This window comes from Botryllus schlosseri, chromosome 2 (assembly GCF_051294905.1).
Source record: "Botryllus schlosseri isolate E-star chromosome 2, Bs_hap1, whole genome shotgun sequence".
Lineage (NCBI taxonomy): Eukaryota > Metazoa > Chordata > Ascidiacea > Stolidobranchia > Styelidae > Botryllus > Botryllus schlosseri.
Window position 1 is genome coordinate 15,561,668 of NC_137237.1, and position 13,662 is coordinate 15,575,329.

The 13,662-nt window shown below is 39.7% G+C and overlaps 1 protein-coding gene across 1 annotated transcript; it reads right to left on the reverse strand.

Moving 5' to 3' along the window:
- Nucleotides 1-4,177: 4,177 nt before the first annotated feature.
- LOC145433806 (uncharacterized) lies at nt 4,178-5,982 on the reverse strand. Its single transcript, XM_080311063.1, has 4 exons — nt 5,892-5,982; nt 5,560-5,782; nt 5,352-5,497; nt 4,178-4,865 (listed from the first exon to the last, which is right to left on the reverse strand). The coding sequence occupies exons 1-4, from the start codon at nt 5,897-5,899 to the stop codon at nt 4,334-4,336; spliced, it is 909 nt and encodes a 302-aa protein (XP_080167189.1). The 5' UTR covers nt 5,900-5,982; the 3' UTR covers nt 4,178-4,333.
- Nucleotides 5,983-13,662: the final 7,680 nt, after the last annotated feature.

Sequence of the window (13,662 nt, forward strand, 5' to 3'; positions counted from 1 at the left end):
ACTTAACTATCAAGTTCAGAGACGCGTATCGCGGATTTTTAAACCGTCAGTATTTGTCCTGTTTTAGTGCCTTGCTGCCCGTAATTATGAGAAATGAGCAGTACGAGGATAATGCTATATTTAGGTGGTTTGATGTCGTGATATGTATAATGTTAATCAATGAAAAACAGGTATCTACGAGAACTGTAATCGCTAAAGCCACATATCAACTGTCATGCAACATATTTTATATAAAACTGGCATTGAGCTCACTGGTAATAAGTTATATAACCAATTAGCCTTTGATACAATATACGCCCAGCAGTATAACATAACTACACGTAACGGAAAAGATGAAATGATTATTAATATCAATATTATGGAAATAATCGTTTTAGTTATCCTTGTCGCAACTAATGAGGAATTTTGCACTATAAGGTACATTCAAATACGGGAAATGTAAACCGAACAAAACATGAAAGCATTGGTTGGATTTGGAAATTGGTATGTCTTAAAAATTGCTATCAACGGCACCATCGTTGAACATAGTCGGTAATCTAGTCGGCGCCATCGTCAGTTCATATAATTAACCTTTGTAAATACCCAGCATTCTCGTACCCCATGTGAAGATGTCTTGCAACACCCGGAACAGGTAGTCAGCCAGCTTAAGAGCATCATTTGGTTGATGAAATAAGCAAGACGCGAATCCCACCGCACAAACACTTGACGCTACCAGTCAAGTTTTTTTTACCGTATGTGGCATGTTGAGTGTGCGGAGGATAAAGATAAAAAGAAATCAATTGCGGCATCGCGTGAAAATACACTGGCGAAAAGAAATGTAAATTAGAAATGAGACTTCGCTATTATTTGCGACCATAAAGGCAAGGATGATTTTGAGAATTAATACGTTGTTAGCGACACGTACCGAAAATACGAAACGTGACCGAGTGTCGAAAGATTCCAAATCGCATTTGGAGTTGCAAGATTCAACCTGTCGAATTCCCGATGAGTAATGGCACCGATATTGTATGATCACGGGCAGAATTCACGTTCGCAATGGAGGCGCATAGGATGAAGATTGCTGGGATCATCATGCGTCTTTAGACTAAAATATAGGATGTCCATGGCCGCACACTTGAGGCGAATTCACACATACACGGTTCGCACGGTAAATTCACGCGTAAATTCACACATTCACGACTCGCGATTATACGCGATCACTGTACGGTAGTCGTGCGACGACCAACCGGGCGTATATTCACAATGCCGCGGTCGTTCAACCACGGTTGCAAGCGTTTCCAGTGATTCCATTCCTGTTTGCTATGTCTCTTTTTCAACATATTGATGCATGATATAAAAAACCCAGGTGGTTAGTAGTAGCCTACTTTTTCAATTGGTTTTGTTTGATATCACACTTATAGAAGAACCTCACCCCGGAATTTACCCTCTGTAGTGACGAATCTACTTCAAGTACGGAGCATAATATAAATGCTAATATGTAGGTAGTCTTATGCAAGATTCCTATACGGTGTATAATTGTATGATGATGCGTTCCACAGCTGTTGATGAAGATTATTTGTCATTGCAGCACATTCGCCTCCTACAACATAGATCATTTGAACTTGTACTAATTCTATTGTTAAATGACACTACTTAGTGGTAAATGTCAACAAAATACATCAACGTCATATATATTTAATTGTATATTTACCAAGGCATGACATCACTTGCATATATTTTATAATACTGTATAGTTGTATACACAATGCGTGCTTCCGTTTCCGAAAATGTCGTAATGTTTTGCTATTATCTAATTTGGTTAAGAAGAATCTTTAGAGGCAACACGCGCGAGTTTTCCAAATACGTTAGCGATAATAATCTGATTAAACGTAGTGGCTTTTCTTGGTGGTTTTTGAATTGGAGTTATTGTGATCATAAACCTCGCAATTATATAATTATTATGAGCTGGTCGGCCCGATAGCGATTTTCCTTATATGATAGGTATCCCCGTCATTTATACTCTCTTCGTATTAGGTGGTTTCTTGTGATACATGATAAAAGTGCTATAGCAATAGTTCAGTAATTTCCTCAATTGAAAAGACAATGCAGTATAATAATGAGTATCTGCTATGTGTTGTTAGTACGACAAACAGCAAAGGTCGTCAAAATATCCATATAGAGAAAATAGCCACAAGAATATGCAATGCGGTGAACAATGTTAAAAAGAGCGATATCCTTTTTGATCCCCAGAAAGGGCAAAAAACTTACACACCAGCAAAATCAAACAAAGTAAAGTCAAACTAATACCGTTTTGTGATATCAAAATGGGCCGAAGGAGAAAATGTATCATATGGTTATTATACGCAGTGTACACTTTAATTTTCTAACGCTCCAAAACAGGATTTCGTTTATGAAGATGACATTTATTGCCGTGATTAAACGTACCTGATCTCTCCAAAACTCAGGATTATTTGCCCGCAAATGCACGAACGAGGACTTGAAATTTATCAAAGATTTAACTGGTCACGAACTTGCACATATTGTGCAGCAGTATTTTCATGACGATGGTTACATTCGAGTCGAATTTTTTCCGTGTATACTCCTAGATATAAATGGTTAGCATCAATGCGATGTACTTTGTACGGTATGGCGTCGGGTTACCCAACAGTGAAAAAAAATCAAACTCAACTTTGACATATCCCTGGACATACGGTAGTCAAATTTGTAAAATAATCACGATGCCCGATAGTTATATATATATAATCTTTCAAGACGATTCCAAGGACGGCAAACAAATCCAAATCAATTTTACAGGATTGTCGGAGTGCCAGATAATTTAGTATTAAGAGAAGGTTTTGCACAGACTTGTCTCACGCGGAGGAACAATACTATTTGCATTTGTAGTCTGTTATAAATTAGGAAGAATCAGACAAAACGCGTGCAAGGCAAGCATTTAGTTTCATGAGTGGGAAAATATCACATATAACTTTACAATGTAGATTTGTCAGGGTACGGTCTAGTATAAATAGTGCAATGGATGAACATGACAGAATAATAGTGAACTTTATTGTTATAAAAAGCATAGCCTCACAACACTTGATTCACAAAAAAGGGATATTCAAAGTTTTTGTTTTACTGTTGGTATTTTTGCGGTGCTATCAATCGTCAAAATGACACCATTTGTCACCTATTCATGAATTTCGATTATAAACAATAAAGCTTCTATCTGCCGATTCGATCTGAAGTCTGCAATAAACGTGAACCCCGGGTTTCATTTGACCATATGCAGTACACGTCGTGACACTGTGCATCACAAAGAAACTTCGTCATAGCAATTCCAGATCCCGTTTCGCTCAATGCTACAAATGCCCTTGCTTATTTCCACTGCGTGGGATATTATAATATACCAAATAACACCTGCCAATGTGCAATAATTCCACACTAGCAGTATTAACGCATCATTTGTTCAACAACTACAAACCTTTTCGAACTGGTTCAAAAGTTATGCCTGTGAAGACATTAAAGGGGCACTGCGCTCTAAAAATGATGTGGTCTCAAATTGAAGGTAAAAACGAACAAAAATTTTTGGCCGCAGCCATTTCCTTCAGAACGCCACAGTAATGGAGCTGCAATTTATTGAAATTTCTACAAGACCAGCTGCCGCGGCTGCTTAACCCGTTACATGGCACGATATCCTCACCGTCACACTTGCTCGACGCGATTAGGCAGTCACGCAGAGAACGAATTTTAGATAGTTGTCAGCCGATGTTATGAAGGAAATGTGTCCAAGTTTCGTTCTCTGCGTGACTGCCTTTTCGCGTCGAACAAGTGCGACGATGAAGACATTGTGCCCTGTAACGGGTTAAGCAGCCGCGGCAGCTGGTCTTGTAGAAATTTCAATAAATTGCAGCTCCATTACGGTGGCGTTCTGAAGGAAATGGCTGCGGCCTAAAATTTTTGTTCGTTTTTACCTTCAATTTGAGACCACATCATTTTTAGAGCGCAGTGCTCCTTTAATGTATATATGACAATCACCGTTATCATATCGGAATCTGTTTTTTTTTGGTATTTATTGTGACATCTGAGCTCACGTAACACCAGGTCGATATTCTTTTTGATTATGCCTGTGCTGCCAAATTATAACACGATTCACTTTCCCTACAAAACTAGTCAAAGTCATGACCTTTCAAGAGTAACATTTCTCAATATGCTTCAAATATATTTAATGCAATCAAATAAGACAAATACATGTGCAAAAACACAAAAGGCAATTATATAAAAGCTGACGATCGCAATAATTGACGAAGAAAAGCCGCGTGAAGAATAAGATATAATTTAATCTGATTAGCCATTCTCAAGCCACCGCTGCACAATATCTTTGCTCCGTATTGTCCCGAATAACATTGCTGTTTAGGAATGTGTTTTCCATCGGACGATCGCGAGAAAACCGAAGCGGACTTAACACTAAAATGCTGACGTCGAATGCTGGATTTGATCTGTCCGATTCGTAAGGGATGGACGATACCAGCTGCAGTCCGTTTTTCTGATGAAATCGCACCGCGCTGCGGCTGTGACTGAGCACGAACAGTGTGGGAGGACTATGCCGATGTTTATCGTTACCGATAACCTCTTTATTCGTCAGGAATCGGTTGCACTTTTTGAAAAAACTTTGAACCTTGGTCTTCACTCTTCGCTCGCTTGAAGTTTTCGAAGTGACTTTAGTCGAAGGCGGTGCCGACATGAGTCTGATACATTCCGAATAGCTGATGCTGCCGCAACCTTGCCCGGCGTACGTCGGGTCAATCGCGCAATACACTCCGTTCCACATAGGGATGTCTCCCGCGCAGACGTGCTTGCTGATGCGTTCGTATTCCCATTCTTCGTACCTGAAGATGAATTGATACATTAGATTCTGATCGAGAATGCAAATACGTAATTGGCTCTTAAAGGCAAAGATTCTCGTCACACAACCTATGTGGGGTTCATGAGGATATCGATAACAGTTTTCAAGTTTACATTCGAAATCTAATTGCCAATAACATTTTATGACGAAGTACCGGTGCAGATGAATAGAGGCAAAAATTACGATATCTATGAGAATCTTAAGACAAATATTCATTGCTATGACTTATCATTCAGCAGGGTAATAACAAGCAGGGAATCCAAGAAAAACCCGCGCCTGCACATTTTGGACGCTGTGTCGTCACTGTGCGAAATAAATTTGCCAGGGCATCCAGCTTGCAAGCCTTCTACCCTATATCTAAATCTACATAGATATGCTGGTACACAATGGTTCCTTTCGTGACGGGAGTAAAATATCCTATAACAAGATGAGATTCGCTTTCAAGTGTAACATGCTTCAAGGTACACACCTTTCTAATCGTTCAAACGCATCTTCGTCGATGCTCTTCACATTGTATTTCTCGTACGCGTCCCAAAACTCTTGATCTTTAGCGCACTGCCAGCCTCCCGAGGTTTGCGATGGACGGACAAATAACACTCCTCCAATAATTCTGGTCTGTAATGAAATTATTCAGTCAGCATTATCGTTTTTGAAAGCGCAACTTCAAGAATATTTACCTCGCCAGAACAGTTTCTTTGCTTTACGGCGACTAGAATTGAATCGCCGTTTCTCACGGTGACTTCGTATATGGCTTCCAGATAATTCCTCAGAAATTCCGGCCTCTTTTGGTCGTCAGGTATCAGGTATTTGTACAAAGGGTAGTGATGAAAAGCGCGCACGAAACTTTCCCGAACCTCGAACCAATCTTGCTCGCCACACGAAAGTTCGACGATGGTTTGCCTTGAAATAGAAAAATGGGTACTTGAGTCACAAGCTCATACTAAGCAATTTCACGACTGTACTGATCTCAGAAATATGGATCTTGAGCGAACAAAATTAATGCACTCACCAGCTCATAGTGTTTCGCCGTGTATGAAAAGTTTTAGATATTCGTAGGCAATTGGTATAATTGATATCTTTGCGAAGGCTATCCGATATGATTCTCTGTTAAATCCAAGTGGCGATGAGTTTTTATAAGAGTAACGTATTGGAAACTTTTTTTGTTCTCTCGATTGTAATTTGCTCGCGGTTACGCCGACTAACCGCAAACCTTGAAACGAGATTCTCTTGCCTTGTCCGTTTTGTCAGCATTTTACTAGCACTACGCGTTCCGATACGCATTTAGACAGTGCGACATTATTGCTGTATTTAGTTTTATTAATTTGATACATACTACGCACTTGCTACAGTTTTTCTTTGTATCGGCCATTATGGTGTGGTGCCCATATTTGTGTTCGTAAATCCTATGCATTTGCAATTCCCAGCCCATGCTGGATTCTGGCACGTGTGGCAGCGCACAGACTTTGACAACTAGATAATTCTAGTTGTCTAATTTCACTAAATTAGAGCGAAAAGCCAGTAATCTAATTCTAATCTAATTTGTGATATATTTCCATGCTCTAATTCTAGTTCTAATCTAATTCGTGAAATGTCCTTATGCTCTAATTTTAGTTCTAATCTAATTTATTGTTTTCCTTAAAACGCCTCTTTGTACGAGGCATTTTGCATCGAGTTACCGAGAATATCCGTCTCGCGCAGGAAAATCCAGTGCAGCAGTCATAGTAATTATTGTGACGAATAATAGCCTGCTAGCATAGTAGCTCGTAGTCCGCGAACAATATTCTAGTTTTTAAAACTTTACGTTAGTACAACGCCGCTCTGACCTTCATTAGGGATGATGCTAATGGTTACCACAAAAGAAGTATGGTAATGTTTCATTAAAGTAGTATAATTACAACAAGAAATATCATAATCATAAACGCCATTCTATTTTGAACTATATGAGCTGCGCACGATACAGAACAACGCTTTAAAACGACTAATGAATCGACATTGGGGCTACCTAGTAGGGATGGTGTGAACGTGAGGTTCACGTTCGCGTTCTGTGTGTGAACCTCGGAAGTTTGGAGGTTCACGTTCACAAACGAACCTTTTTCATATATTGCAATTTTCACGTTATTATAACATCTTTGTTTGAAATTTATTGCATTTTAACTGCGGGCCACTCTATGCATGGCTCTGGCAGCATAAAAAATCAACACTAAACGAGCTTGCAACTTGACAATCTCAAAAATTCTACCTGCTTTGTTACAAAAGTCTGCTCGAAATATCCAGCTGTCTGTTTGTGAATATTTAGTGACTCTCTTCTGTAAGCTTGACCAGCAATCACACAACATCAAGAGCGAAATACGCTACATGTAGTGTAGGTATAGTCAGGGCCGTAACAGCACTTCGTCAGCCCCCCCCCCAAAACTTTGGTCTCGGGCCCCCCTTAGGGTTATAGGCTGAATTTCGGGAGGCTTCGCCCCCCAGACCCCACTCCCGCGATACCATGTTTACCGCTATTTATCATATTGATGAGAGTTTGTTTAGTGAATCAGCTTTTGTCGCCTAAGCGCGCGAAGCGCGGAAAATTTCTAGAATTCATGATTGAATCGGGCAGTATGATCGGGAATTGCATATATATTGTTATCAATTTTTATCTTCTCTCTGCTCACGTAATCAGATTTGCCGGTAGAGCTGAGTGAGGTGAGTTTGAAAAGGTAGGACGACTCAATAATAATTAAACATCTTCGGGCGTATACTCATTGGCAGGAATGAAACAGTACCTCGTCAGGCCCCCCAACACGTGGGTCTTGGGCTCCCATAGGGTGTAAAACGACCCCCCCCATCACGTTGTTCGCGTTTGTCACGAAATCATCTGTACCGTATTGTGAGGCAGCGCGAAGCGCGAAAATTTTCGATAATTTATGATAAAATCGGTCAATCAGATCGGCGATTGCATATATATTATGCTATCAATTTATTGTCCTCTCTATTCACGTAATTAGATTCACCGGTAGAGCCGAGTGAAGTGTCTTGAAAACGGGAGGGCCCGTAAATAATAATTAAACATCTTCGGCGGGCGGACCCGTTGATATGACTTCGTTACATGATGTTATTTCGTGACTTCCAGTCTGCTATAACAAAAAATATAGAATCGCCCAAACCTACTAAACTGAAAGATCACACGATTTCAGATTGGCATTTCTTCACTGGCATATAGCCTCATTTTCTTTCCTGCGGTATGGTATTTGTCTTGTGAGGTTCAGATTGCCAAGACAAGAACATTCGACGCCAGTCATTTAGGCGCCTATATGAACAAATAAACCTATATGTATATTGTATATATAACGTAGTTTTTGGTATTTCGAAGTTTTTGGTCAGCATAAAAGCAGTTTTTCACGGCCAAGGCTTTCTCGCTGCCGATCGTTCTGACACACTTCTTGGAGTCACGTTACATGGCCTAAAACTTTATATGTGTTGGTGCGTTGTGGTGCGGTCATGACCAACGCTGATATGCCCATTTTTCTAAATCTTGCGTATTTTTTCTTGGGGAAGAGTACCCAATAATCAAGATATGTGGCAAATTAAAATCACGCCGAGCGCGGATAATTTTTGAAAAAGTTGCATAAATTTTCAAAAAATACTCGATAATTTATGTTAATTCACGAAATAATTTTGGGCCCCTTCGAATTCGGCCCCCCTCAATTGGGGGGTTTGGGGTGCGGCAGCTACGGCCCTGACTATAGGACTACCAATTATGCTGCTTTTAGCCGGCTAAGCAGTATGCATCTCGGCGTATTCAACCGTGAGTCACGTGTTGCACATCTAGTTATCATAGGGTTACCATACGTCCTCTTTTATGATGATTTGTCCTCTTTTTTGATTTTTCTTAAAGTGTCCTCGGAGGACGCAAAAATGTCTTATTTTTGAGATTTTGTCTTCTTTGTTGAGGATTTTGGTTACATATAGGGCCAAATTCGACTGATATACATTAAGTCAACACTGTAGGAACGCTACTGCGGCTATTTCGGGATCTGCATGGACCGGAAAGTTGACCTTTTTTGTCAGTCAACCACCTGTTAATGTGAAAGAAAAACTGTATTTTCCGGGAGCTGAGCCTCTTTTTCTTTATTAGTCAAGCGACCACGAAGTGGGAAAAATCTACCATTTTTTCAGGATTTTCCTCCGGTTTTGAAAGTTATCAATACCTATTTATATCTATAGCTACTGCGCGTTCATCTGGAAAGTTAGGGCACAGTGCATTGAAACAGCAGTGACTTAACGTTAGCAGTCTATACTGACAACTTTCCTGCAATTCTATAATTAAAAACTACAGAGGCCAAGCCAAGCAAGTGCATTTTATAAATATAAATTTTATTTTTTGTCATAAATCGATTTCCTAATATATTTTTGGGGCCACAAGAAGGCTATCTGGGGGCCGCGCTTTGGAATCACTGGCATAGACCTTTTCAGCCAAGGTTTTCTCGCTGCCGATCGTTCTGGCACAATTCTTGGAGTCGCCTGTTATATGGCCCAAAACTTGATTGTATGTCTTGGTAGGTCGTGGCGCGGTAATGGCCCAATACCCAATAATAAAGACAAATGGCTACTTGAATTCGCGCGAAGCGAAAAAAATTTGAAAAAATTGCATAAATTTTCAAAAAATACTCTATGATTTATGCTAATTCACGAAATAATTTTGGGCCCCCTTCGAGCTCGCCCCCCCAATTGGGGGGTTTGGGGTGCGGCAGTTACAGTGCTGGGTATATGGTCGGCGAATGATGCTATTCAACCAATCAATGAAATTGATATCGTTGCCTGAAGTAAAAAAATCTAGCAAGCGTACGTGGTCCATCTCGATTCCATATGTTTATTGTATCATAAAAAACAACTCCTTGCGATTGGGGTGTTGGCTACTGTTGTATAACTTGTTAATGGGCTGAAACCCATAGTGCACTCTGCTCAATACCAACGTAGCAACACTCGGACGCATAATACATTGTCCGGTCTGACCTAGATCGTTAACGAGTAAGCTTATATTCCCTTTTATAAAAGATATATCTCCTCATCGAAATTGTTGGCAAAGCGACGGGAGATATTGATTGAATGAATGGAATTTTCATATCATTTGAATGCTCCAGTTAATACATTTGGTCACGTTTAAAAAGTCAGTATGTACTTCAGCATTGCGGCATTATGTGGGCCCGTTCGTCGCTACGTATCGTACATATCACTTCGCTGAAGTGTAGGGTTGCAATTAGCATTATGACGTCATGAGGCTCACGTTCGCGTTCACACAGAACCTGAACCTTTTCGAGGTTCACACCATCCCTACTAGCTAGACATGTTACTAGTCGAAAGACTATCTTATCGTAAAGATTGATCTTGTGGAGACGTCCTATGCCGTTTTCTAAGCGTTTTCTTGGCGGTATCTGGGTCACTGAACGTCAAGGCAATATGCTTATTGATATCAGATGACTCTCCATCGATGGAATGTGGCCGCCATCGCCGTTTCAGCTAGTGTGGAATAGCGTTGTTGGGCACCGGCGAATAGCGTATTTTGAAACAACAACAATGATTTGAAACTGAAATCAGGAAAGGACGTACTTTATTTTTGTCATGATGTCATTCATTCAGTTTTAGCATTTCAAAATGCTTTATTTTGCGTATTTCCAAAATCTCAAATCAGATCACCGGCCGCGATTGCGGTGACCCCTGGTATAGTGAAAAACGAGCCAAGCTTGATGTACAGACGTTAATCATTCTCATGGTGTGGGAACGCACTGTGATTTGATATCAACTGATTATTGCTGTAATCATTTGCCATTCAAAATTTCATTCAATTTTCAAGTTTTTGCGAATTCAGTAATTCTAGTTCTAATCTAATTTAAAAAAAAACAGTAGCTCTAATTCTAATTCTAATCTAATTTGGAAAAAACTGTGCAGCTCTGATTCTAATCTAATCTAATTCAGAAAGCTGAAAATTTTCTACTTGTCCAAGTCTGGCAGCACATGGTAGACTTTTCACAAACAACGGCTTTGATATGTTTATTACTCATAATAGCCCGTGGTGACAATTTACAAATGTGTGAGAGAAATTTTGCGTAACGATTCGATATATAAATGCCATTTCGAATGTTTATCTTGAGAATACATTACAGGAGTAATACTACCAAGTGTTGATGACGATTTCACAGATGAGAAGATGGCGCATACCAATTCTAAAACTACAATTTTAAATCTCCAAAAGTACGAAAATTGAGTAACTTGAACGAGAGCTCATATATAGATGCTAAAATGCTCCAGCTAATAGTCCCAAATGCTGTCTGAGAAATTACTCAGACTCTCCAACGTCAAGAATCCAACAAACTTAGTCTTGTGTAGTCAATGTATCATGCAAAATGTTGAAAATTCCGATCTCATCACCGACGTGCGAAAGGTCAGGAGCAGGACATTCAAATCAGACTTGGACAACTAGGATATTTCAGCTTTTCCGAATTAGATTAGAATTAGAATTAGAGCTACACAAGTTTTTCCAAATTAGATTAGAACTAGAATTAGAGCGACACAGCTCTTTCCAAATTAGATTAGAATTAGAGCTACACATGTTTTTTCCAAATTAGATTAGAATTAGAATCACTGAATTCGCAAAAACTTGGAAATTGAATGAAGTTGCGAATGGGAAATAAACTCAGGAAAAATAAGCCCGTATCAAATCACAGTGCATTACCATAACCGAGGGATCCAAGGGACCGCGCAGTGAGTTGGTGAGTGCTCGCAGACTCGACCAAAATTGGAGGGAACATTGCATCAAGGTTGGATCTTTTTTGTACTATACCTGCGGTCAACGCAATCGCAGCCGGCGATCTGTTTGTGATTTTGGAAGAACGCGGAATAAAGCATTATGAAGTGCTAAAATTGATTTCAGTTTCAATTTATTGTTGTTGTTTCAAACTAAGCTATTCGCCTGTGCCCAACAACACTATTCCACACTAGCTGAAACGGCTTCGGCGATGGCAACAGCATTCCATCGATGGAGAGTCAGCGGATATCAGTAAGCCGATTGCCTTGACGTGCAATCGCCTAGACACTGCCAAGACCAATGATATAGAGAAATAGACGCTTAGAAAACGGAATGGGACGACCCCACATGATCAATCTTTAGGATGAAATAGTCTTTCAGCTATTAGCATGTCTGGCTAGCCCCGATATCGCTGCATTAGTCGCTGAAAAGCGTTGTCGGGTATCGTGCGCAACTCGGAGTTCAAAATAAAATGACGTTTATGATCATTATATTTCTTGTTGTATTTGTACTACTTATATTACTTCTTTTGTGGTAACCATGAGCATCGCTCGTGTTAGTCAGCACGGCGTTGAACTAACGTAAAGTTTTAAAAACTAGAATGTTGTTCGCAGACTACAAGCTACTATGCTAGCGGGCTATTATTAGTCACAGTAACTACTATGACTGTTGTACGAGTGTACACTGAACAGCAGGGGTGGGCAATTATTTTCCTCTGCGGGCCAAATTAGAAATACAAAACACGTTGGCGGGCCGAGTGAAAAAATTTAGCTATATTTTACAGCGTGTTTCAATTTTATTCATAAATTTCATTGCTATTAATGCTGCTCAGTGAATGTGTTGATGTTACGTAATGAGAAATTGGCGGTTAATTAATAAATTATCTATTTGTCGTCATGACTCGAAACAATGTTGAACATGATACATTTTGACTCCATTTAAACCCCTCTCCACGTTATTCTATCAAGACACTACAAAGTGGTTCTCAAACTTTTTTAGGCACGCTTCCCTTTTATGATAGTGAAAACCTTCGACCCCCTTATCAAGATATCACAAAATAATAAAACGAGCAACGAGAATGCTAGCAATTCCCACGGATGGTTTGATGGCATGGATGGTTATGGCTGATGATGAGAAAATTCTGAAACATCAAAGTGGGACAATACACTGAGCCATACCTATAACACCATAATGCCGGATTAAATCGCGCCGAGCGCGAAAAAAATTTTCTTTCAACCTCAGCTTCGCGCCCCTCTTCAGATGCGTTCACGCCCAGTTCGAGAATCACTGCACTAAAATGTATATGGCGTAGTACAATGTTTATTGTCTCGGTCACTGCCTTCAGAGCAGTGTTCAGCTCTAATAGCTTTGATGTTGAGCGAAGTTTCCAGTTTTCTGAAATATGCCCTCCCTTGACCGAGTGTTTCGATTTAGTCATAATTAAAATCCTTAATCTCGGCGACATGCTCGGTAAAACTCAAAGGCAGGTTAACCCCTAACTCCAGCATACAAATACTTAGTGCTCCAACCTTCTTCGAATTACAGTTTTCGGCTATCTTTCTTTCGACATGCAATTTTACTCTTTATGGGTGATATACATGATGAGAGATGAATTATATAGTACTCGCCATTCGCGAGCACTGATTGACTTGTTTTACGAATTAGGATTAGGCATTCTCGGGAAAACTATAAATTAGATTAGAATTAAAATTAGAACATTGGAACATTTCACAAATTAGATAAGAATTAGAATTAGAGCTTAAGAGCATTTCTCAAATTAGACCAGAATTAGAATTAGAGCATAGCAACATTTTACAAATTAGATTATAATTATCTAGTTGTCCGAGTCTGGTTCAAATCCACCGTAATGAAGTTTCTTTTTTCGAGTCACTATCCCCCCCCTTGTGGATCTGATTATCATCAAAGGATACTAATATATTGCACACTCACACACAATATGATATAAGATATATGGTGTCTGAATATGTACGTA

Excerpts from the sequence above, each read along its gene's own strand:
- LOC145433806 (XM_080311063.1), bottom strand. Across the intron at positions 5,498-5,559 it reads AAAGAAACTGTTCTGGCGAG|ACCAGAATTATTGGAGGAGT; the intron begins GTAAATATTCTT and ends ATTTCATTACAG. Across the intron at positions 4,866-5,351 it reads GCGTTTGAACGATTAGAAAG|GTACGAAGAATGGGAATACG; the intron begins GTGTGTACCTTG and ends ATTCATCTTCAG.